General features: G+C 29.5%; 1 protein-coding gene across 6 annotated transcripts in view; it reads left to right on the top strand.

Moving 5' to 3' along the window:
• Mp (Multiplexin) overlaps positions 1-27,752 on the top strand; it is a 908,252-nt gene that overhangs the window by 705,887 nt on the left and 174,613 nt on the right. For all 6 annotated transcript variants that reach the window (XM_067052620.1, XM_067052619.1, XM_067052622.1 and 3 more), the window contains 3 exons: positions 1,893-2,001; positions 26,036-26,124; positions 27,003-27,032. In XM_067052620.1, the coding sequence (XP_066908721.1) occupies positions 1,893-2,001; positions 26,036-26,124; positions 27,003-27,032 (228 nt within the window). The remainder of the gene's footprint in view (positions 1-1,892; positions 2,002-26,035; positions 26,125-27,002; positions 27,033-27,752) is intronic.

The following is a 27,752-nucleotide window of genomic DNA, read 5'->3' as shown; positions in this document are numbered from 1 at the left end:
AATAAACTGAATACATTTTTGGTTTAAAATTTTAATATGTCGTACTAAAAAAAAATCTTTCTTTTCACAAGTGGATATATTACCTTTTGATAGGATAATCCTCACATGCGTATGTTTCATTTATCAGTGATCATGGGGGAAATAATCGTTAATAATATCCGCAATAATTAGTTACATTGCTCCTAAAATTATAATCGCTAATAGTTATCAGAATAATTTTAAACGAAATTATACAGAATTCTATTGGAAATAGTAATCTAAAGTTTTATTATTCCATTATGCATAAATCATTGATGATACTATTTTCTACTCAAATATTCAATTATTATAGAACGTGTAAATGGAAAATACTCCGGAAGCAGTGTTAGTCGTTTCATATTTTTTTTTTATCACACTAGTTAGTTGGCGGAAAATAATTTATATATTTACCACTAAATTTTATATATTTTCATAAATAAAGCACTACCCAAAAACCTATTTAAATGTTTCATTGGTATGCTAACTGCTGATAAACCGTGACGGGACATCCTCGGCAGAGACCAACCCTAGAGACTCAGGATAAGCCAGTTAATTAGCTGAAGTGGTATTCCCCAAGCAATGCTTGCCCGTCTCCTCAAACCAGAGGATGCTAATATGAATGAGACGTACGCACTAATTCTATCTGCTGTCATATTCAAATTCTTAATAAACAAACTACATATAATTTAAATTTTACATTGAATTTCTAACGTGTTAACTTAAATCGTAAAATAGCCCGAGTGACCTGGGTTTAGCTTTAAAAAAGTATAGAATAAGACGAATCAAGGAATTCATTCGTGTTCGCCTTCTGTGAAATAATTAAAAATGTGTAATAATTGTATAAATAAATTTATATACTATAATAATATAGAAATATATGTAAATACGAACATATATCTTCAACATAGAAAATATAGAATTTTTAAAAAAATGTCCACTTGTGGATAAAATGGTTAATTATTTATTTGCTTCCATGTGTAATAACTTCCATAACAAGAACATTGATCTCAAATTTTGAATCTAAATATCGAAATACGATTCAAAAATATGCGATCATCACTTCAATCTATCAAAATGGGCGTGACTATAAAATAATTGGAGAATTATAGTTGGAAATTTAAATAGGATAAATATTATAATAACTAGCTTTTTGAAAAAAAACTTAATTACTGTGTGAAAATGTTGCTACTGAAGAGTAATAATACAATCTGCCACAATCAGGGGCTAGAGGTATTTATGATTACTTATTCATGCCACATATACAAAAAAAAAAAGAATGAAAAACATGAATAAATGATAAAAAAAATATGCCAAGAATAGGATTAACTAAATTAAATTAAAAAAAAATTATAAATAAAAATAATACTGATTTAACAATAACACGTTAATTTATATACAATATAAAGATAATTAAATTAAAGAAAAAATAAACTAAATACACATTCCTTTTCATATACAATATTATTTTGTAAAGCAAAACTCGAGGAGATCCCTGTCGGGTCACTGGTATTGAAAGCCAGTGAAGACTGAGTGAAAACGTTTGATAAAAAAAATATATAAAATCCATTTATCACTTTAAAATTTTAATGTATATTTCTTTCTTTGACAGTTTTTGTTCTAGTTCATTGTGAAGTTAAAATACTTCTCTTTAAAGCAGTTGAATCAAATGTAGATTTAACTTATTATTATAATTCTTTCACCTCGTGATATTCTAGTACAAATACTGCTAAAGAAAAAGAAGATATTGAAAATTATAAAATGGACAAGGATTATTTTTAGAATTTAACAAATCATATACATCAACTAATAAAAAACTTTACTATATGAGTAACCATTACCAGTTTTTATCATCATTCCACTTCTATGATTCACAGGGACTTCCAGGACCTCCTGGAGAGCGAGGTGCTCCAGGACCACGAGGGGAAAAAGGAGAGAGGGGAGACTCCGGTGAGAGGGGATCAGAAGGGATACAAGGGAAGAAAGGTCAGTATGCACTGTGCAGTATATATAATATAGTTTACAAAAGCTAATATAATATTAACATAATTTAGATAATAGGTTACTGTATTCAACATAGCCAAAGCTGAAGTATTTTTATTGCCTAGTTTGATAAATAAGCACATTATTTCGTAATTTTATTTTTTCTATTTTGAATTAAAATTTCTTACGTAATTGTTATGAAGCATATAAACTTGGAGAGATTTTATATTATACTAGTTTAAGTCTATTTATAAACTACCTAGTTACTAAAAAATAATAAAAAAAAACCAGTTACAAGTTTATTATGAAATTCTATTAATTATCTTCATTTATTATATGTAAGGTTAACAGGAAAATATCATATATTATATTGATCAGAACATGACCAAAACAGCAGTTTTTTACAAGTTGTAGGACATCTTGAAGTTGTTAGAGTTGTTGAGGAAGGGTAACATTTGTAACAGTGGACTCCCAATAATAATTATATTTAATAATTACAAATAGATGCATTTGAAATGTATGTTCATAATAATAAGATAATTGTTTTGTTAGTAGTTAGTATGTAATATTACTTCGATGGGCATTAGTCGATTTTAATATTATTTTTTATCAAACATGGATTAATTTATTATAATTCAATTTTTTTATCGGATTAGAATATTTGCAAGTTTGCAATAGCCTGTTGCAAAATATATGCTTATACATTTTATTTAATTATTAGAACGGGATTTCCCAAATGAATCTTTCATTCATTGATAAATTATTATTTCTTGGAGAAGTTTGTCGGGGGGTGGGGTCAGCAAAGAACAACATGAATAAAACCATATTTATTTATTTTATGCCAACGTTTTGACCTGAGTTTCAGGTCGAATAATTATTATAATATAATAATAATAATCTTTATAATAGTAATAATAATATTATAATAAAATATAATAATAATCGATAAATTATTATATTCTAAGTTTAATGGAGTTTGGTTCTTTTCCAATTTATTTTATTCGTTGATTAATTAATTCTTTTCTTCAAAAAAATTATCTCGTGTTTTTTCATTTTATCCCATCGTTCATTGAATTAATAAATTAATATCGAGAACATGACTTCGATGTTTTTGTAATTATCGACTAACGCCCAACCAATATTAACATTTAACAATTATAAATTATAAATTTTAGAATAATAAATTATCTAACTATTTCTTTTACCAAAAATATGCTAATGTGTGAGAGGAATAAACTTCGGATATTTAATAAAAGGAGTTAAATACATTTTTTAGAAGTTTTTAATGATTTCATTGTTACATACTTAATTTAAAATTTAACCAGTATTTGCTTTAAACTTGTGAACAAATGTTTTTATTAGCAGTACAAAGAATTCAAGAGACTAAATTATTAGACTCTTGTTTTCTATTATAATTTATTTAATACAAATCAATATTAAAAATTTGTGCCCAAGTAAGTTTATATTTTATGTTAATTATGTACCTTAGTTATTGTTTTGTTTTTTAATTATTAGTTTTAATCACCTTCTTTCTCAGTAAAATTAATAAAACCCGTTCATTTCTTCAAATCATTAATTTCCAAAACATAATGATGAGAGAGAATGCATGTATATTGTACTCGTATTACTATTTGCATGATTAGTGTTTTTATAGTAATATGTTTAATATATTTTTCTTTGCTTTGTATCTTCTCAGAATTACATACTTTGTCAGAAAATATTATAAATTAGTATTAATACTCATTATGTATAACATTTAATTGTTATAATATTAAAATATCGATTGTTAATTTAATATTTTACTTTATCATGGTATTGAATGAATAAAATACTGTGTATACGGACACAGTTGAATAATTTTCAATATCCCTAGCAGAAGATAATTATTTAATTAGAGAAATAAGCAGTAAATGTGAGTATATTTTTGTTTTTAAAAATATAAGCCTTATTATATTTTCTAACAAGAGCAGGCTACGCACCAATATTTATTTTACCATCTTATTATCTACCAACAAAATATTTTTGAACATTTTTAGTTAATTATTTATAACTACAAAAAGGTTCTTCTTAGCCACATCTTTACAACTCTAAGAATTTTAGAAAATTAAATGACTGCGTCGAATGAGTGCTTAACATTTATATTCTGTTCTTGTTCCATGATTTTTACCAACTTACAAATAGTTTTAAAGTCACTATATATAGTAATTTAAGGACATTAGTATCATGTTTAAAGTCATACGCACGTCTAAAGTCCCTCCAGATTGAATTAAAGAGTTGAAAATCATTATGTGAAATAATTTAGTGTTAGATAGTTGATATTTTGAAGTTTTCATCTACCACTGTCATCGCTTTCGTGGTTTTTAAGAATGTACAAATCTCTAATAACCTATATGCAACAATCCATGGTGGGCCAGGGGTTCAGTACTTTGTAAGGAAGTGCTGTTTCTTAAACAAGGGTTCTATGAAAAGGTGATTTGTTCATGATTTCGCTCAACCAACAGGTTTTTCGCCAGTTAAGATTAGCTATTTTGTAGAAGCTAGGTGTGCCCCAGTTAGGCTCCAGAACTCATAGGGTTCGAGTAAAATTAATAGAATAAGTATTTATCTGCCGTATTCGAACCTGGGCTATAGATAGCAATAAAATGCCTTACTCGTCGAGTTATATCGCTCCCTACGCACCTTGACAACACGGACAAATTGAGTTAAAGAGTTGAAAATTTGAGTGTGAATTAAACTGATATAAAATGCTTGAGGATCTCCGAGGTTTTCCGGCTTTCTTAGTTTCGAGCACCTCTGCAACCCCTCCAGATCGAAGTAGTGAGTTGTATGTTAGTATGTGGATTGATTTGGTGTTCGATAAAGGGTCTGGTCATAAATATGATAATCTTCCTTAAACATTCCTGATAAAAGGTCTGAAATTCTTTGCCACCCCTGTCATTTTTGCTTAAGAACTTACTAAGTCCCGCCTAATAGAGTGAAATGATTTACAATTCATATGTAAATTAAGTTAGTGGTAGGAAAGTGCTATTGGGGTCTCAACTTAACCCATCAGATTTTCGCGTTTTAGTAGGATTCATTGAAGCAAAAGTGAAATAAATAAATCAAGTTTTGTTGTTTTCCGAATTGAGGACAAAATAACCCCTTCACAGTTCTTTTTTGTATTATTATTTAGAATATAAAATCTAATCACTCCATTGCTACTAAATTCCAAACTTTAGACATATATAAATAAATAATAATTTTTTTTGTAACTAACCTAACCACATGGTAGTTGGTGGTAGTCCAGGATATCCCTTATATATTATCGTATACTCAATAAATATATTGAGTTCCATATTATAATATGTCGTTTACTCAATATATTATCGTTTTATATAATTTCCATTTAATATATCTAATATATTTAATCGTTTGTATTTCAAATAATATATTCACATTGTCATTCTTAGAATAAATCAAGTAAATATAACATTGTTAATTTATTTTTCAGCTAACCTAACCACATGGTGGTTGCCCAGTCTTAACATGGATATTACCGAAACAGTTGAAATTAGATATTTTATAATATTCCAAGTAAACAGAAAGTACCTGTTTTAATTTTTCGCTGTTAAATGGGTAATTGCTTTTAAAAAAGAAAGTTTCCCAATTTTTCCGCAAAAAAGATCTAATTATTTAGGGAGCCGCCCACCGAAAAATATTAAGAACCTAAACATGTATATGAAAGATTAATTACTAAGGATACATAACTGGTGTTTAAATGATGTTTAGAAGGAACCTTTACGAATTGATATGGGTGAGAAATTCCAAAATGAAATAGCTCAAATGACAAATGATTTTTCAAATAAATTAGTTTTATTCGAAGGGACCAAACGGTTGAGATCTTGTATTAAGTAGGTAGTGAGATAAATTCAGGGTGAGAAAGTCGATAATTTCGGAAGGTAGATTGATTTTAAAGTATCGTTCGTATAATAACATAGGTAAATTATGATAAGGTTAGTTTTTATAGTTATTTTTTTTTTATTAATTTCTATCGTCATGACTGTAGTAAACTATATACAAAATATTTATTTTATTTTATTTTTTTTCGATTTTCTCCGGTTTCTTCGGATTGTTTGATTTGTAGTTCAAGCACTTTGCCTTTGAACGATAAGCTGCTGCCAGGTGTGAGAGTCCACCACATAGTGAGCAAGTAGAGTCCCAGCCGGGACAAGCAGGGTCATTAGCAAAATGCCCTACAGCATTACACCTGTAGCATTTCGATTGCTTAAATTTATTTCTGGACTGTTCCAAATTTTTTATTCTCAATTTTTTGAGAAATTTAGAGTCATATAATGACTTTTCTATTTTCATAGCGATCAATTGAATCTCTACTGTTTCCAGAGATTTCCCAAGATCTGTCACCTACCTTTTCATAGGGCCTGCTTTTGAAGTTCGGAAGAGGAGCAGGAGAAGATCAGTTGATCCTTTAACTGAACGTCATTATAAATAAATTTACATTTGGTAGCCTGTGCACGCAGACAAACCAAAAGTTGTTCGAGATTTTCTTCATTTTTCTGTTTCTTATCTCTGAAAACATATCTCTCGTTCACAATATTTTTCCTAGGTGTAAAATGCTTGTTTAGTCTATTAATGCCCAGTTCATAAACATATTGTTCATAATCAGGCCGTTGTGCTATTGTAGGGTCATTTAGTGCCCAGGAACTTGCGTCATTTATATTTAAAATTGGTAAACCTGTTGAAGTTTCCATTGTTTCACCTCGTCACCAACTTGTAAAATTTATTTTAAATAAAAAACTACTGAATTGAATCAATTAAATAAACTTTAATACACACACATAAAAATCACACTTCAGTTAAATCATCTGTTTAAATTCCTTCCATCCCAGTGTTACCAGATATCTATATTTCTTATGAAAAATAAAATTAATATTTTATATATAGTTTACTACAATGACTATGGAGCATCGGATGTGAAAAACTTTAATTGTAGATTATTGCCATAAAATTGTTAAATGATGGAGTCTTAAGAACCTATGCACTCTACTTTTAACTATTTTCACTTTTTAAAAAAAATAAAATCGCGTTAAATCAATCCTGTATCGATCCGAAAACTAGGAATTGTAAAGGTTTACCTCTCATTGGTAAACAAAGAGTGTAGTAGCTGTCATTTGCCGAATGAGTGATTTAACGCGCCCATGTACGTTAATGCCCACGTCCACCGGACATTTGTCAGCTCAGCGTTAAAAAATGTTGGCAGTGCGTGGATTAATATTCATGAGACGCGGGCCCCGCATTGCACAACAACCTTGCATTCATTATGTCCTCTCTGATAATACATTATACATTCTTTGTTAGTTCTATTACTTTTAACAATCCATTAAACAAAGTATCCACGCCATGTGGACTTTTCGAATCCGTCTAGCGCTATCTATTAGTCAGATTCTATATACATATAAATAATTGACCATATAATTTCACAATATGTGAAAGATGGTCAGGGTTGCGGTCAAAGGAGAATAAAAATAGTTTTTTACCACCATTTATTTTTCGACGTTTCGCCCCACTTTGAACAGCCCTGATGAAAATCCACAAAGTGGGATGAAACGTCAGAAAATAAATACTTGTCAATTATTTTTGTTCTCTTTTGACCGCAAATCTTGTTCATAATTTTTAAAAGTTAAATCTCAAGGAAAGTAACGAGTTCCTAAGTCCAGTTTGTTTTTATTGAATAATTATGTTTTCGTCAAATACTCGAATTCTAAATTTTCCACTACCGCAATCTTCCCCTTACTACATATTCCATATACATAATTAAGTGAAAGTAAAAAATGATAAATTTGGAAATCTACTTGGAAAAACTCCGTTTTCAAAATAATCTCTCTGGAGACAGATGTGAATTAATAAATAAAATAATAATAATCTAAAATGTATTAAAAAATTAATTATTATAAAACTAGAAACTAAATTAAATTGGTACAAATGTACTCATATTTACAATAAATTATTCCAGGAAGCAACTGCTGTCTAATTCAACTTAAGTTGAAAAACACCAGTTGTCACCAATAGTATCATTCAATTATATCTATCGTATTTGGTTTCAAAAAAAATTATATTTTTGTTATTTTATATACCAAAGGACCAATCAGCCTAATTGGATACAAAGCGAAACAACCCTTTAATTGGGTTGCCCCAATGTTGGAAAATTGTGTAATACTCATTTTCAATTTCTTGTGGGCTTAACTCCAAGCGACCGTGGTATTAGCCGCTATTTTCGTACTCGACCCAAAGGGGATAACATTTAGCAGAGATTAGCGTGCTATCGATGGATTCAGAAATATCTTTTTATCGGGGCTGTGACATTTTTAATCGGATCCCAGTCCATCCGAGTGGCCAGCTAAGGAGATTACAGCAGTGGGAATGGCTTTTAAAAAATATTCTTTTTTCCTCCCCAATGGTCTTGAATCCATGGTTCACAGGACCAAACCACTGTTTTATTTTTTTCACTTAAAACCTTATTTTTTATTTTTTTAAAGAAAAATATTAATATAATGAGAGAATGTACAAAATTTTTCTAATGCTCCCTATTACCTTTTTATTTTTTTCATATTCAATTTATTTTGATCTCGTTGAAATCTGAATCATATACATGTTAATATATCATCCCCATGCATGTTTCATACAGAAACAATACCCCAACATGACCTGGTACCCATTGTAGTGGAAGAATCCTTCCGCCTTTCTCCATAATAGCTCCGATGTTCCAACTTTTTTTTCTCTAGTTTGAATAATAGCTGCTTGGTAATCTCTGAATATAACGGTATTTTCCCCCATAGATCCCAAAGTTAATAGCCTGAATTTCCTCTACTAACCAAGTTATAAACAAAAACACCGCGAGTGCTTTATTTTAGTAGCTACCCAGTTGTCTATTGGAGCTGCGCAGTAGTCGAACCCGAGTAAGATATAACTTCGTAGTGCTTACGTACAAGTAAAGTAATCTTAACTTTACCGAAGATAATTAAAACTTAAGCAGATGCCTGTATCTTTATTAGGTTTTATTATGCTCAACGACTATAGAACGGCAGTTTTTGTTTAAAATTAGAATCTTTAAAAATATTGTGTGAGGTTTAAACGAAAGAAAATTAAGGTTATTATGACTCTTTATAATGTACTCAAAACGGTACAGTCACAAAGATAACATTATATATTATTGTATAATTATAATTATATTATATATTATGACATTCATTGACATGTAAAAACATACTACTATGGGAAAATTTATAGCTTTAATAATAAGCCACATAACATTGATTAGTTGAGTTCTATGATGGCCTATTCTTACCCCAGCTGGCACAATTTCACCTCATTATATGGTCATTTAAAAGAAAATCATTATATCGCCTCTGTCGTCGATTTGCTCTAAATTATTGTTAAATCATACTTCACACATTCCATTTGGATGGCATTCGTAACTATAAAAAGCACCGTGCAGACAAAACTAGAACGATATGGAAAATTTTTCTCCTTTTTTTTTTTTTTAATTTACTACAAGATGCTACTATTTCATAGTTACATAGATAAGCTTTGGAGTGCTATAAAACATCTAGTCTAAACTTTTTTTCCATAAAGCTTATACCAATCCTCCAGCTCAAACGCAATCCTAGCAGTTTCTAACTTACCCTTGAAATATGTAAGAGATTTTACTACTAGGAAAATGATAAGATATTAGTCTCAGAGCTTCCAACGATAGAATTATCTTTAATGTTTCATCATTGAGTTGTCTTTTTAGATGTTATTGTTTTATTATATTAATAAGATTGCGTATTCACTTGTTGTTTTCTTTAATTGAAAACATATTTAGTTTCATAATTCATTCATTCATAGTTTCAAAATTTTATTTACATAGTTCAGATATACAATTATTGTGAATAATCAATTTTAATCTTCATTTCGAACATGGTACAAATTATAAATTTTGTACTCTTTATAAGATATCTCACTTTGCCGTGTTAGTAAAAAAAGTAACTGGTGGGCTACACTATAAAGAGCTAGATGGAAGGTTAAGAGGTGTAGGAAGTTGCAATAGTGTGGGAGTCCTGACACTATATCGTGCGAGTTGACTCCCCTTTGTAGTCCTACGGTGCCTAGTAAGTGGTGCTACTATACTAAGTGAGCTCCTATAACCACACCAACTTTTTGCTCCCCACTATTTTTGCAACAAAAGTAGTCATAAAACTACGAAGTTACAATTTATCTTCATACTTTTTCTATTCCTAGGGATAAAGGTGGAGTAAACGAATAAAAAGGTATAAGATCTGTAAAAATATAACTAAGATAATTTTAAAAAGTTGGATGATGGAAATAAATAAAAATCGTATTTTTAAATAACATGGCGATTCCTCTATATACTTTTTCAATTCTTACGTTTAGAAATGAACGGAAATAAGGTGTAAGAATGTTTGGAAATAAATAAAAATCTTATTTTTAAATAAGAACTAAAAATATATTTTATCTAAATAAATAAATATATAATATGATTTTATTATATGGTTTAATATATAAGATATTAATTTAATTTATTATGCTGTCTGCGTATTAATTATTTTAATAATTATAAATTAAAATGCATACCACAGTTAACCATGATAAAAAGAGGGCATAGATCAGGGTTACAAACAAACAAAAAGTGAAAAAAATAAATAAAGTAAAAATAATATCTAAATCTTATGCATTGTAAAACATGACGAAAGAACAGAAACTGTGGATTAAAGTGGAACATGTTTTAGTATGGCGATATAGAGAGATTTATGAACTCATGAAACGTAGAAATAAATATTCGAAAAGAAAGTAAGAAACAGGGTTTTAGCATGTTCTTTTAAATTTTATGTATTTGTTAAAACCCCTAGAAAAATAATTTCAAATGACAATATATAAATTAATAATATATATTATAAATAACTTTTACATTATGTCTAATAATATCTTTAATACTCAAAATAGAAAAGAACGTACGGTATGCACATGACTCAATTTTCACTCACAATAAAACTTTGTCTTTCAATGATTCTCATGAACTTTCAATGATAAAAGTGTATAACATCGACTTTTGTTTCTACCAATGATGTAGTTTAATAAAAATAACAGGACTTCCTAAATGCAATCGGAAGAGATCGTCCAGTCCAAATGACAGTCTATTGATATCAGTAGTAAGTGAATTTATTTTGAGAAATCAATATCTCAAATTGTGACTAGAGACTATATTATTTTATCATTATGTTATTTTGTTTATATATTTTTCATACACATAATTTGATTATGTTCATTTTATTTATTCTTCTGTTTGTATATATTTTAAGAAAGTTTTTTTTTTTTTCATTCATTTATTTATTTTAGTATGTAGGAAATCATTCATCAATATTACCCATTGCCCACAACTGAGTGGCAGATTGTAATATCTATCAATAAATAAAAAGTATTTAAAAAAAAATATATATATATCTCAAAAACTATTAGACGTAAAGATGTCTATTAGCTCTCAAATTAAAGCTAGTTTAATTTACTATAAAGTAGTTAATGATGTTTATCTTCGTAAGAGCACTAGTGTTCATAATATTTGCTAAAACAAATTCACATATAGTTCCTAGGACAAATTTTATTTGAAAAATAAATATTCATATGCAAATATCAGAAAAATTATAACTCCTACAAAGATACGTGTCATGAACTAATTTATTGTAAGTTAAAACACATTGATTTGGAGTTCTAGGAAACATTTGTGCGCCCTATTGCCCTATACATTGTTTTCAGAAAATCAAACATTTTATCCAGCATTTATTTTATTTAACTTTTTGTGAATTTATTTTGTCAAATATAAAAACTACTACTTCTACAATGATAATTGTTACAATTGTAAATTTAGCTAGCTTTAATTTTAGTGCACGCAGTTATCTGTACGTAGAATAGTTCCTGAGATATGTTTTTTCATAAATCAAACTCATGTTTCGAACAACTATAAATCAATTTATTTTAGCAAATATCTTGAAAACTACTACTCATACGAAGATAAACGTCAAGAACTACTTAATAGTATCTTAAAAAAGCTTTAATTTGAGTGTTATTAGACATTTGTACGTCGAATGCTGTTTGAGATATTGACATTTCAAAATTAATTCACTAACTACTAATCTTTCAGTACATTATTTTTATGAAATGTTGATTTTTAAAAATCTATATCCCGAATACTATTAAACGTAAATCGCTCTATTAGGGCTCATATTTAAGCAAATTTACTCTTTTTTAAATGAAAATCTCTTATGTTTTCTAGTGATATTAAAGATATAAAGCTCCGAATGAAAAATTATTTTTGTTTTAACGTTTAGGAACAGCCGTCATTTTTTATTTCCCCTATCTATATTTGTGTGACTCATCAATTTCGACTATTAATTATACATATTTTTAATTAAATTAATCTAAAATTGGGGTGAAATAACTGCCTTTTTTCTCCTCTTGGGCTCTTGTACTACATGAATTTGCGTTGAAAGCTCTTAGAAATATCAATGAAACTAACTCCCAGTGAGATTTTTCATTCCTATATTCGAATCGCATACAATATTTAGAAAAATCTAAAATGATAGAGTCAGGGTGGTAACTCAAAAATCTTAAACGTTTGGATTCCTTAGTGGTTTTGTAGGTGGCTCAATCTGATATGTTCCTAAATAATGTAAGTAGGTACATGTCTAATCTGAAATTACTTCTTTAGATATGTTTTTGGATTTTAAATAGTTTTAATAAATACAACCTATACAGTTATTTAATGAATAAAATAAATATATTGAATATTGATATTATTTTATATAAATAATTCCAAAATAGCTATAGTAAAGTTTGTCCAAGTTTTTTTTTCCACCTCTCCTGAACATAGCGGCTTTAAATTCAGTTAATTCGGAGTTATGTGCCAGGGAGGTTCCTGGAACGCGGACTGAACTTACCAAGTCCCGAGTTAAGTTGAAAATACTTCTCCACGGTCTAAGTTGGGCTCTAGTGATTTATGAATGCCATTCGTTTTATGTCACTTCAACCTCTCGTCAGTGACTTGGAAATTTTGAGCTTTGGAATTCAGAACATTCCCCATGGGGTTAAATTATAATTAAAAAATAATATATCACCATATTCTTTAATAAATGCCGCATAAACCATATCATATTTTTTATAATTCCAGGAAATATTCAAAAATTAAAGACAAACACGAAGAAATCAAATTACAACTTACATTTGTAAATTCTGTGAAATTGTGTCTTCTAAGCTACCTACGTTGATACTTTTTCAACAACTTCCATTTCCAAACAAATACTAAAAGATCAAAAAGATAGATCATTAGCAATAGCCCATAGTGAAAAAGAGGGCCCTGTGTTTATAGGGTGAAAATATTTTTGTTACAGCTTGCGAAAATTACAGAAAAATATCTGTTGGTTTCTTATTACATTTATGACTCCATAAGTACATACATTTAAATTTTCTCTGAAGGGTACGATGAAGTAATTTATATCGTAATCATATCGATAGAAATTATATACCTATACGACAATGGGTAAATTATTGCATTTTTTTTAGTTAATATATTTATTGAAATTTATAACAATACATTATAATTCATTCAGTAAATTTGATCTCAATGGAGATCATGGAGTGATACAGGCGCCCAGAGAACTTACTTTAGCATTCTAATAACATTTTTACACTAGCAGTCTTGTGGCCATCTTCTTTTTAGGCGCCTCAGAGGATTGTCACGAATGGAAAGGATGCAAGGTTAGAAAATAGTGGGTTTGGGTAGTTAGGGAGCTTATAATGGAAGGAAGGTTCGGGCTAGATCGGTTATATATGGAACATTAAGGTCTTTATGTATGATTTTGTATGTGACAAAGTAAGTAGCATTGAGAATTTTACGAAGGATTTTGAATTATAGGGATTGGATACGAGAGGACTTCGAAGGTTTAGTGGAGCCCCAAAGCTCAACTCCGTACGTCCAGATTGGCCTTATTACTGGCACGTAGATCAATCTTTTGTAATGAGTTAGAAGTTTAGACCGTTTGTCTAGTAAGTGCTGTAATATTCGAAATCTACGTGCAGTTTTCTGTCTTTTCAGTCTTGTATGAGGATTCCACGTCGTTTGTCCAGATGTAGTCCAAGGAAGCGGATTTGTTCGACAGAGGTAAGAGCGACATAATTAAAGGGAACGGTAGGACAGTCAGTAGGCCATAGCATTTCTAAATCGTGGTCTTTTTTTCGAACCTATCTCAACACAGTAATTTATTACAAAATTTGAGCCTTTGTTGACCACACATCCATCTGGGATCATGCTGCTCCTTACCCTCCAATTGTGAAGTTCGTAAACTTGAACAGGGTTAGGGCCACTAAAGCTGGGAGAGTTGAGGGGTCACCTAGGCAACATCCCGACCCCAGCGATTCTATTTTTTCTTGGGTAGGTTGACTTTGAAAACTCGACCTTCCCACACTGGATAGAATAGGTTAGTTAAAAGATAATAATAATTAGGATATTTCCTCCTCCCCGTATTTCAGAAATTACTATTTATGTCAAATAAATTGTATGCGGGTTTAATAAGGGCTACGTAGTCCTTTTTTATAAAAAAATAAATAAATATTCAGAGTTTTCTGGTTAGTGTTGAAGTATGAAATTTCACTCCAAGGTTGTTTGAGGATTTCAAGTAAGTATCTTGTCTAGATGGATACCTGATTAATGAATCTTTTCAAAGGGAATCAGTGAAACATTATAAAAAGATATGATGTCTTCTCTTTAAGATCAAGGGTAAAGGCACTGATTCTATTGCGAGTTTCTCTCTTCTCTCAATGCTTTTTCAGTTTCTATTTTACCTGTCATGAGATAAAATTTCTTAATTTAAATTAGATTTTCTTTTGCATTTTTACCTACAAACGTAATCGTGAGGCTTTATCTTATATTTTATCATACTTATTTTTTTTTTCGTATACCCTCAGCTTAGAGGGAGGAGCTTAGAGCTCCTTTCCCACAAACGGGGAAGGGAGGTTTTTATAGATTACCGTCCTTTAGTAACCATGTTGGGAGGGTTAAGTTTTCATTTCGTAGGACCGCCTTGAAATACGAGAAAATACAATCCCACCCAGGCCGGATACGAACCGGCACCACTGCAGTTACCTACTTTTTAAGGGAGTTAATCCTCGACCAAGTTTTGATTTTCTGCTAAATGCTTAAATAAATTTGATCCTTTGACAGTTTTTGTTGAGGTCTCTATACCTCCTACACACTATGAATTTAGGTATGATAGCCTTAGGGCCTCCTCAGGAGTCAATCCAGATCTTGAGGAGCCTATACTGATTTATCATCTTAAGGCTGGGAGACATGGCAAGGGAGTTTGACACAACATTGATCCTTATGAAAAATCGCGTATTTTAACTCTTACCTATAGTGGATATAATACATACATTTTTTCTTGATTTCATACCCTTTTTTATTTATAAAAATTTAATACCATATATATATAATTTATGCAATAACGACTCGCGCTTGGCGCTCGTTGATGGTGAAAGAGTGGACTTTATGTGAGGATTTTTTTTAAATATCGTTTAATTTTACAAAAATTGTAAAAATAATTTTGATCTTTTTATGATTTCTAAATAAATTTTGAAACTTATAATTCTAGAAATATAAAACTTCACTGTATTAATAGAGATTTAATTTGCGATTCCTAAACAATACGCAATATTATAATTCACAGTTTTGCTGTCACAATACACATTGCAGATGTTCAAATTTTCAAGCTGTCACATAGTTACTAAGCAGATAATCCACCCTGTATTCTTCGCTGATTGGTCGAACTGACTGGAGAACATCTTGACACCTACTCCAGATTACAAGAAGTAAGATGTGCATTCGCCATCCATCATTTTTCCTATGCTCTATGTTAAAACAGGAAAATTACCTAATATGTTTTAATTAAATAACAAGAATAAAAGGAATACTTTGATTTGAAACTGTGTAATGATATAGTACTGTTTGAAAGTTTCGTACTACAGTATATAAGATTTATAATAGAACTGCGTATAAAGAAACCCATCTAATACTTTTAGCAATTAGAAAGGACCCGTCGAACATCTGGTGGAAGGATATTGAGAAGAGTGGACCTAGATCCTAGAAGCCATTTTGAAGAAGGCACGTCCTAGAGGCCTGCCTGTGCTCGCCATCCATTTCCTTTGACGTTTATTGTACTCTACGTTCTTTCTGGTTCAAAGGCTCATCTCTATCCATCTAAAGCCTCTGGGTCTTTAATCTGTCTTAGCAATCTGTCTATTTTAAATTGCACTATATTCCTGAGATACATTTAGTAATAAACAAACTTTCCACTTTCTCTAAAGAGGGAAATGACCAATTGAAATCTATTTCTATGCTCGAAGGAGCTATTGCAACTTAAAATCTCAGACCTAATCTCAAAATCGATCTGAACATTTAATTACTTTAAAATTGTAAAGAGATCAGAGATATACGCCAGTCTCTTTGTTAAAACGAAATATAACATGAGAACCCAGCATAAAATCTTGTTTCATGATGATTAAAACTGAAATTGTACATCATCGCTTAAGATTTGATACCTCATAAATACAAATAAGCGATAATATAATTTTGATACCTTCAAAAAAATAATTAATGCATCATTCTAGAGATATCTCGTCTCAACCATCGTTCCTTAAGATAATTACATCCATAATTACATTACATTATATTCTGCCTTGGATATTCCATCGAAATTTCTTTAGAATGAATTATTTTATTAAATAGCATAAACTTTTTATCTTAGAAGTCTCAGCTTAAGCGACGATATCCTGACATAAATATTATACTTGGAGGGACGAAAGATTCTTAGAGGTGTCTAGAAAGCAGAAAAATGACAAGAAAAATACTAAAATAGAAATTCTCATGAGATTTTTAAGAAAAATTAAAATTTAAAATTTTAAGTTACAAATGCTTTTAAAAATCAGACAATGCTTATTTTTCTGCGGTCAAGTAAATATTATATATATAGATACATAAATTGTTTAGATTATCACGATGAATGTGCATTTAAAAAAAATAAATAAAAAATGTCACATCACCACTAGCCATTGAAGCGATTTTGATGAATCATTTTTAATATATTCTGGCTGGCTAAGGACTATGAATAACATTTTAAAATGTTCAAAGATAAATTTACGAGAAATTAAGACACACATCACACTCTTTTTAAAAATTAGAGTTATTGGTATCAGTGGATTCAGAATGAAAGTCAACATTGCTCCATAAAGTAATAATGCGGGAAGAACATGAGATTATAGGTATCTAAATAATCTTTCTTAGCTTCTCTAATTTTTATTCTGAATCCTATATCTCGTTTTTAAAATAAAAAGTGATTGATCTGTTTTTGTCTCCCGGCTGATTTTTACCCAACTAAGAATATCCTACCTAAGAGGCTGGGTGAACCCAAGGAGGCTCCAGAACCCACAGGAGTTGACTCGCGGCTACAGTGTAACAGAAAATAATTTTATGCCCAGCCGGATTCGAACCCGGGTTCTTGGATTTAGTACCCATGCCCTTTACCCCGTGACTAGCGCGCTCCCACATTTCTAGATTAATAATATTATACAGTATTTTTTAAAATTATTTTAAATACATTAAATAGAATACTTCCTACAGAGCTATTTTTTTAAATATAAAAATACCTTTATTTATTTTTGAAAGCCTTTATCCATAACTATCTTGAGGTAGAGGTCAGATACCCTGTAATACGGATATCCCATATTAACAAAGAGTAACAAAGCAGCGTACATGTTTTCATGATAAATCCAAAGAGCTAATATTTAATGTAACAGAGCATTAAATTGGGCAAAGAAAAGAGGTGGAATGTTACATTAAAGGATGAAAATGTCTAAAAAAATATATTGGTTAAATTCTATAAATCATTATTGTTCACAAAATTATAATTATGAAACGGTTCATGTTAATCATAAAGTAATATTGTCCAGATATTTTAATTGTTTTTAAAAAGATTTTAATGAAATGTTTAATAGAAAAGCTTCATCATAAGGACAAGGAGCTGATACAGTGCTTAAATAATTAAATAAATAGACTATTTTTTTTAATCATTATTAGTTTGTTGTTTTTTAACAAAATAACAGTCCCCTAATCTAAACGTTAATTGAAACTCAACATATGTGTTCTGTCCATCCAGTTAACACTTAGTGAATAATGTTTTGAAACATTGCGAACCGAACATGTCGAAGAACGGCCTAAGATGTAAGGGCAGTTCCCCGACAGCCCCGGATTTAAATGTTGGCTTGGAAAGCAGTAGACAGTTGATAGACAGACAGATTGTCGAGGGAATGGGATTCGGTTAAGGGGAAGAAAAACGACTCCACATTCGCAAGAGGTGTAGCTCTGCGGAGTGGTCCCTCTCTACCTTTATACAGTACAGCTCTGTCCGACTCATCAATGTCACAGTATAAAGTTTAATATTAATATATTATTACAAAATTAATAACCGATTTAATATTGATAGTTGACTAAACTTGTTAAATAAATTTAAATAGAGAAATTAATTTAATAATATTAATTTATATACAATCGAACGAGGTAGGCCAAGTAAATAATATGCATTATAAAATAAGGCAAGATTACGCGATTCATATTAATAATAAACCTATACTAAAAATTAAATATCATAGGAGCACTAATATAAATTAATATGTAAATTTATTTTTTGACAAACGACTAACGTGGAATTCTCACACAAGACTGAAAAGACAGGAAACTGCTCGCAGATTCCGACTATTACAGCACTTACTAGTATTATAATTATTATTATATTTTAACTAACCTATTCTATTCAGTGTGGGAAGGTCGAGTTTTCAAAGTCAACCTACCCAGGAAAAAATAGAATCGCTGCAGTCATCATGTTGCCTAGGTGACTCCTCATCTCTCTAAGCTATAGAGGCCCTAACCCCGTTCATGTTTACCAACTTCACAATTGGAGGGTAAGGACCAGCATGATCTCAGATAGATGTTTGGACAACAAAGGCTCAAATCTTGTAATAAATTACAGAGTTGAGATAGGTTCGAAAAAAATACCACGATTTAGAAATGCTATGACCTACCGACTGCCCTACTGTTTTTTTTAATTATGTCGCTCTTACCTCTGTGAAACAAATCCGCTACCTTTGACTACATCTAGACAAACGACTTACCTGAAATCCTCACATAAGACTGAAAAGTGGGCATTTCGAATATTACAGCACTTACTAGACAAACGGTCTAAACTTCCAACTCATTACAAAAGACTGATCTATATGACAATAATAAGGCCCATCTGGACATACGGAGTTGAGCTTTGGGCTCCACTAAACCTTCGAAGTCCTCTCGTATCCAATCCCTACAATCCAAAATCCTTCGTAAAATCCTCAATGCTCCTTATTTTGTTACTAAACCATCCATAAAGACCTAAATGTTCCTTATATAACCGATCTAGCCCGAACCCGATATTATTCCTTCCATAATAAACTCCCTAACCACCCAAACCCACTAGTGTCTAACCTTGCTTCCTCTTCCATTCCTGACAATGCTCCGAGGCGCCTGAAAAGAAGATGGCCTCGTGACCTTATATTGTAAACTGTTTTTAGAGTTCTACTACTGGGTACTTATCACATTCTCTACATCCTGTATCATATCATTATGTCATTATGATCAAGTTTACTTGTTGTATTTTTTATACAGATCTAAATATCAATAATAAAAAAATATTTTTGATCAATTATCTCAATAGTTCATACAGGCTTAGACCATATTTTAAGTAAAACATATAAGTATAATCCACCTCACTCCTATCTAGTCCATTAAAATTGCAGTCAGCCAAGGAGAAATTGTAAAATGTCCTTCAATAATCCGATATTTTCGACTCTTTTGATTTTGCATAAAGTCGGAGTAAATCTTAAACAAATCTGAAGAGCTAATACTCAATGTAATAGAACATTAGATTGCTTCAAGTTGAAAGATTGGATGAGAGATTAAAGGATGAAAATGTTTAAAAAAGAATTTTTTGGATTATACAAATCATTATCATCGTTAACAAAATTGTAAATAGGAAAACTTACCGTATAAAGCATAATATTAATAAAATAGTGTAAAATTAATAATTTATTTAGTAATGATTGCAGACTATACTTGTTAAATAAATTTAAATAGAACAACTAATTTGAAAACAATGCAATCCAACGAGGTAGGCCAAGCATCATAAACTAAGGCAAGGTTACGCGCTGCATATTAATAATAAACCTATATAACTTCCAGACAATGTATAATAAATTGATTGTTAGAGCCTATAGTAAATATTAAATTTTACTAGAAAATATATGTTTCAACAATGATATACACTATCATTTATACACTTTTTAATTACGGCTTGGTTCAATTTTTTTGGATGGGTATAATCTACCTCACTCCAATCTAGTCCATTAAAATTGCAAGTCAACCAAGTAGTAATTTTAAAATTTATTTAAATGGTTTCTTATGAAAAACTGGGAGAAAAATACGATAGTGAAAGTAGACCACTCTCTGAGTGTCAAAATCTCGATTTTTCAAAATGGCCGTCGTATATTTTTAGGTTTTTTGCCAACAACTCCTTCTGTATAACAAATAACTCAGATATGTAGTGTATTAAATTTTAAAGGATTGAATTGCACAAATGTTTTTATGTAACGAAATGTGTATGGAGATATATGTCATCTTAAATTATGGATGAAAACTTTACCGAAATACACCAACCAGTGCAGGTTTGGTGCAGTCCATTTTTGTAAATAGGTTGACACCAATTTACAATAAATAAATCTATCTTTTTTTTTTTGCATTAAAAATTGTAATATGAAAAAGTTAAAAGGTTACCCATAAAAAGTTTCCCCTTTTGTTATTTTCTTTCTGTACACCCTCATCAACGTAAGATTTAGAAAAGACCTTTAAAAAACAGCGCCCGTTTTCTGTTCAAAAAATGCGATAATTTTATAGTTTAATAATTTAAATTTTTACCTGTACTATAACCTAAACAGTAATTGTTTGAAAAGTAGTTACTCAACTATGCCAGGGCACAATATTGAAAAAATTAATACATGAAAAAATGAAAATTTATGCTAATTTTTAATTCAATGATCCATATTTTGACCACTATGAACATATCATAACGTATTTTGAAATAGAGTCAATTTGCTTTACTTTAAGACCAAATAGAAATTTTTACGTTCAATATTTTTCGAAATCCAGTCATTCAAATACAAATTCTTTTTTTTTTTTTGAATTTCGAAGAGAAACATTATGTTAATTTATTTTGGTACAAATTATGAAGACTAATATGTCAGGAATCGGGAATTACTAATGGAGTCAATAGAGGATTACATCAAAAAACGGTTCATGAAGTTCCACTCCCGGTTGCCGACAGTCAAATGAGCAGTGACCTACAACCTGAGAAACCCAACCTCAATCAGAATATTTATTAATTGGTTATTCACACTACCTCTATTTTACTTATATATTTTTTTTTATCTCGACCCTTTTTCAAATTAACTTGTTTCTTTTAACCATTAGAGGGTAATTGTTTGTTTTGTTGAGTCTACAAATATCATTATTTTTTGTTATTAATTTTACTTTCCTCTTTTATTAAGAATCATTATTCTTATTTATTTATTTTATCTTTTTTTTCCTTTTAATTATAACATTGTATATAGTTAGGGGTGTCTTTTGTACGAGACTATACTCCCCCCATAATAAACAGTTAAAAAAATATATATAATGTAACGGTAATATGAACTATGTAAGACCTACCAGGTGGTATAAAATAAATAAATAAAAAAAATATATACTATGTCAGGAAGATATTCATTATGAACTACTTTGTGTATTTAGCCAATTCCAAATTGAGCCCTTGAATTTGAAATATATAATAGTTCAGAATATATCGAACTTTTTTCAAGACACGACAGATTTTCAATGTACGTTACATTTTGTCAAAATCATGTGAAACTATTACTGTTACTAATTTATTTTTACATTTTTATCAACTCCGTAGCCGGTTTTATGTAGGCTATATGACCCAGTAGTGTATCCTGATTTAAGAGTCACTTCACGGTTGATTACGAAAAAATTTTCTTTATTTTCACGACTTGAACCTAGGCCCAAGCTGCACCTGTTCTCCATAGTTACCTCATTCCTCGCAAAGGAATAGTTTTAAACCCTTAGAAGTCTGCGAACCTCTAAGGCAAAGTGTAGGAAATTATTATGGAGGTATCTAGAGTAGATAAGGCAAATAGTTTTTTTAACTGACTAGTAATACCAATTTGCCACAAGAAAATTTAAGTTTAGGAATAAACATGATATTGTTTAATTAATAAATTTTAATCTGTCAAAGCACTATGTTTTTAAACAAAATAATGATAATTTCTATAACAATAACAAATTTTATAGGACTTAATGATATTAATTTTTTTAAAGAGTTCTCCTCCTATGTTTTATTTATTAAAGGTGTCTTCGGACATTGTTCTAAGGTAGATACCTCTACTCCCGCACAACCGTTCAGTATTGTGGGGACTGTATAATCTGCCCCGTGTCCATTATTAAATTAATAAAAAACGTAGGATTAAAATTTTAATAATTCATACAATGAACCGAAGATTGAGAGGGGGCGTAAATAAATAAATATATTATTGATAAAGAGTGAAAAGTAGAGAGAGGGAAAAGAGAAAAATAATAAAATAGGTCCCAAAAAGTGAGAAGAAATATAAGATGTACGAAATAGTACATACATAATTTATTAATACACTTCTATAATTGTTAGTAGTCATTAAATATTGTTTGTTTCCTTAATAGTTTACTATATGGCTGAATAAATAGCACCAAAAATATTAAAACATTGTAGTTGAGATGATAGATTACTTATTTAATAGGCATAAACACATTATCAAATTAAGTTATTATTTGCAATTGTTCATTGTCTATAATTATTACTTTGGTTTTATTGTTTTTTGTATATATTTAGGTTATTAATTTCCTAGATATTTTATAATAATCGTTTTATATCATATTTTTTACAATTTTATTATTTTCTAGGACTTCGATCCGAAGATTAGTTTTTTTTAAATCAATTATTTAAATTTCATACCAATCTTTGTTCCTGTGTAAACACTGGTATAAACTCACTAAGACATATCCACAAAGTTTCTTCGAAAAGGGTTGTAGTTTAGGGTTCTTCGGAAACAGGGTAAGGCAACCACGAAACTTTTAAAAAATCACTTTGGAAACTGAGGATCCCCAAGACCTCTCTTTACCACGACTATAATTCCTCTGCCGGAGAAGATCGAAAGCAATACCATTTGTACTAAGGAACTAGGTTATTAAAAATACAGTAGTTTCTATTAGTTCCATCAGATGTTTCCTTCTATAACCAAGATGTCAAAAACCATCGAAAAGCTATACAATCGATAATTACCCATTCTGCTTACAATAGGCCGCCCAGTTTTTCGCCAACTCTCCCCCCCCCCACCACAAAGACAATGGAGCGGAACAGGAGGAGGTCCTCAGAGGACAATGGACGCTTTGTGGCCAGGCAATAGTTAAGGACAATGCCTGTTTAGTTTTTATAGCAGTGGTTGCCTTCTGTCAGGGGTCGGGGTGGATATGTGTCTTTAACCGAGTGAGAGACTTGACCATATTATAAAGCATTATAATTTACAATAGTCTAATTCTGGAACACGATGAGGTGATAGGAATTACTAACATAATACATAAGCAAGAATATTACTACATATGCTATCTTGAATGTTACTTGCAATATAACCTGTAAAAGTAAAGATCTATGAACTTCGTTAAACAACTGTGTTAAGGGATACCTTTAACAACCTTACGAAAGGTCTCCTTACCTCAGAAAAAGATGTTGCTAATTAAATAAAATTTTAAATGAATTTTATTTCTGGTTATTACATTTTATTGAATCTACAGAAAGGAGGAATTTTTTATTAATAAGAACTGTGAGTTAATTTTGGTTGTTTTATTTTACTATTATTATTTTCCTGTTGGTTTGAATTGTGCTAATATTTAACTTTTAAAGTATGAAATACTGAATTGATTGAAAATTCCTTCATTCAGTGTTGCCTATGAAAAAAAAATCAAAGCTTATAAGTATTGTGAATATAATGTATATTATTTATAAGAAATATAATGTTCTTTTTGATCCAGAAGGGTAGAAGAGCTTTCATATTAATATATTTAAAAAAATCAAAATTATTATTGATAATGTACTTAATTATTTATTTTCACTATCTCATATTTTTTTTTTTATAAATGTTTTGTAAAACAATTTTTTTTTATAAATATGTTTTAATAATTAACTTATTCTGTAAAATTACTTTCTGCACATTAATAAATGTATTAATGTGCAGAAAGTAATTTTAATTGCATATTGTAATCATAATTGCTATTTTATAATTTAATGATTAGCAATAAGGATGGTAAGTATTTTTTTTTTGCCATTTTGATATTTACTTTTCATTCATTAAAACAATAAAAGAGGATAAGAGCAAACTAAATTGTTTACCGTCCTGTTCAGTATTAAAACTCATACAATAAAATTGCAATCCCGTTAAAAAATATAAATAATTTGTTCAAAGTAAAAACCTAATTTTTTTCTAATACTATCGTTCAAAAATAGTCAATTGAATTTTCAATTTCTTTAAAATAATATAGATTGAATTGAAAATATATTCAATTAAAGTAGACTTTTGTTGTTGTATACGGTATATATAATTTTTAAAATTAAATTTCAAATCCGGAATTCCGACCCTGTCAAACAGATTCGCTTCCTTGGGCTGCAACTAGACAAACATCTAACCTGGAATCCTCACACAAGACTAAAAAGACAGGAAACTGCACGTCGATTCCGACAATTACAACACCTACTAGACAAACAGTCTGAACTTCTCAATCTCCGCTAAACCGTTGAATTCCTCTCAAATCCAATCCAAATAAAAACATATATAAAAATTTTACTTTTCCATATGTAACCGATATAGCCCGAACCAGATACCATTGCTTCCATTTAAACTCCCCCACCACCCAAACCCACTAGTTTCTAACCTTGCTTCCTATTCCATTCCTGACAATCCTCCGAGGTGCCTGAAAAGAATATGGCCTCGAGGCCTGCTAAACTAAAAACGTCATTAGAGTGCTACCAATAGGTAGTTTCTCTACACGTCTGTATCATTCTATTATAAACTAATATCAAATTTACTAGATGTATGTGTATAAATGTACAGATATAAATTTCAATATAAATATGGGGAAAAAAAATCCCGAATTCATTTAGTTATGAATATAAGTTTGTAAATGAAAATATTTGAAGAATAATAACATCCTTGTTGGTTGTTTTAATAAAAAATAAATTAAAATATTCAACTTCGTGCGTCTCATTATTCTGATGTTACATTTAATATAATTTATACTCCGGTTTTTTATCCATGTATATGTTAGTCTGGAATAGAAAAGAAAATTGGTCTAGTGAACTCTAGGTACGGGTTTAAAATGTGATTAATAAATTAAACAATAGATATAAACAAGATGACGCGGGTTTTGAATACTAATAAAGTTGCATAGAAAACATTGAAATTCGATACAAAAAAATCGTCAATATCAATAATAAAAGTAGGAATCCACAGATAGACACACAAAAATATGAACATTAAATATTTTTAGGGTTTTTTTTTCCGAAATATTCTTTAATGTTAATTTTTAAAATATATTTTGACTATATTTGACAATTAATAGTCACTTGAATATTATTCTGTCCACTAATAATTTATTTCTATTACATGTAGGTTGTTAGGGAATTGGAAAACAAAATGATAATAAATAAAAATCTAAATCATGAAGAATCATAGTTTAAAAAAAAATAATTATATTTTAAAATAATAATAAAAAACATTTCAGGTGAGGCAGGTTTGGATGGAGCCCCTGGTATACAAGGCCCCCCAGGTCCTCCTGGACCTCCGGGGTCTTCTGAGTTTTCAAATTTTGATGTAAGTATTTATATCTGTAAATATGTCTTTTAAATTTTATTATATCATATAAGTTTTAGATTTTATACAGCCTATGATACTGCACTGCATTTATAAATGCTTGTTAGCCTTTTGAGTATTATATTGACTATAATAAGTAAAACGTAATTTAATTTATGCTATATCTGTATTGTTGTTGTAGCCATTTATATATGTGTTGTCTTGGTCCAATTTAATTTTGGTCATGCAATCTATTTAAATAATTCTACCCTTAACCCAAGTTGACTATATATTTTTTTTTATCGATAAATACACAATTATAAATTATTCAAATGGGGAATGATCTTGTTGTATTTATTATATAGCAAATAAATTTATAGATCTGCCCGGAGAATCATTGATGGTTTATAAGAAATAAACCATTTTATTAGTTGTTTTTTTTTACCTAGCTTAAGTTGTTAAGCTGTGTGAGTTTTATTAGTAGAAAATATATTTAGAAACAATAACTAAAAATGGTTGGTAACAATAAATGAAATGATTTGTTTAAATCTATAAATTTAAAAATATATAGATATTGTATTTTCACTTTTGATTCAAAGAAAATAAAATTCTGAATAAATTCATATAAATTTATATACAAATTCTTTTTACCGAATATTTTAAAAGAATGATTATTTTTTATGGAATATAATTTATAATATTACATTCAATTACTAACATTATTACGGAAGATAACTAAGAACTATAATAATGGAATAAATTATAGACATTCCCCTCATTAGTATTCTCTCTTTTTTTTTTTTTTGTTACTTTTACTTTTTTCCCCTTTTGCTTTGTTTTTGTTTACTTCCACAGACTAATGATTTACTTCTTTTGGTTTTTTTTATTGCACGCCTTAGCCAAGTTGGAAACCAAGGGCTATGTTCAAGGTAAATTATGACAATATCTAAACAAAAAAAAAACAAAAAAAAAAACAGAATGAAAACATTGAAATCTTCTATTGTCGGGAAGTGTGTACAAAATGCATCTTTTGAATCTTTTTTTTTATTTTAGAAAGAGTTTCATTCGTCAGTTATTTGCATCCGGTATTGGATATGGAAAATAGCATGTAATAACATTATTTTCCTGGCTTAAGTTATGTTTTAATTGTCCTAATAATTTAGTTCAGTGAAAACTATTCTGAAATATTTATATAAATAACCAAATATAACTAAGCCTGAACTCTGATTTTTGCACGCTTGATATTTACAAGCAAATTATTTCGTAAAATATACAAACATTCGTAAGTAAGAAAACAAATACTTACATTTATTTCAATGAAAGAAATTGATACAAACTTTATGAGAATTTGTAAGACAATTTTTGTTTATTAAAATCTTATATTATTATCAATCTTCATGTCGGGAGTAAAATATATTTAATTTTTTTTAATTCATTGTAAATTGATCTCGAGTGCATTTTTTTAAAACCTTCAAAATCAAAAATAGACAAATGTGAAAGTAATCAAAAATGTGTTTTCTCAATGATTTGTTGTTACTTTCCTATACATACTTATATTCCACTATATAATACATAAACTGGATCAACTTAAAATCTATTAGTAAGTTATAGAGCACTTTCATATTAAATCATTACATTATTTATAATTA

The sequence above is a fragment of the Halyomorpha halys genome, unplaced genomic scaffold (assembly GCF_000696795.3).
Source record: "Halyomorpha halys isolate HHAL.00 unplaced genomic scaffold, Hhal_1.1 Scaffold226.1, whole genome shotgun sequence".
NCBI lineage: Eukaryota > Metazoa > Arthropoda > Insecta > Hemiptera > Pentatomidae > Halyomorpha > Halyomorpha halys.
The sequence above is the reverse complement of the archived record's forward strand: the minus strand, read 5'-3'. Positions and strand labels throughout refer to the sequence as shown.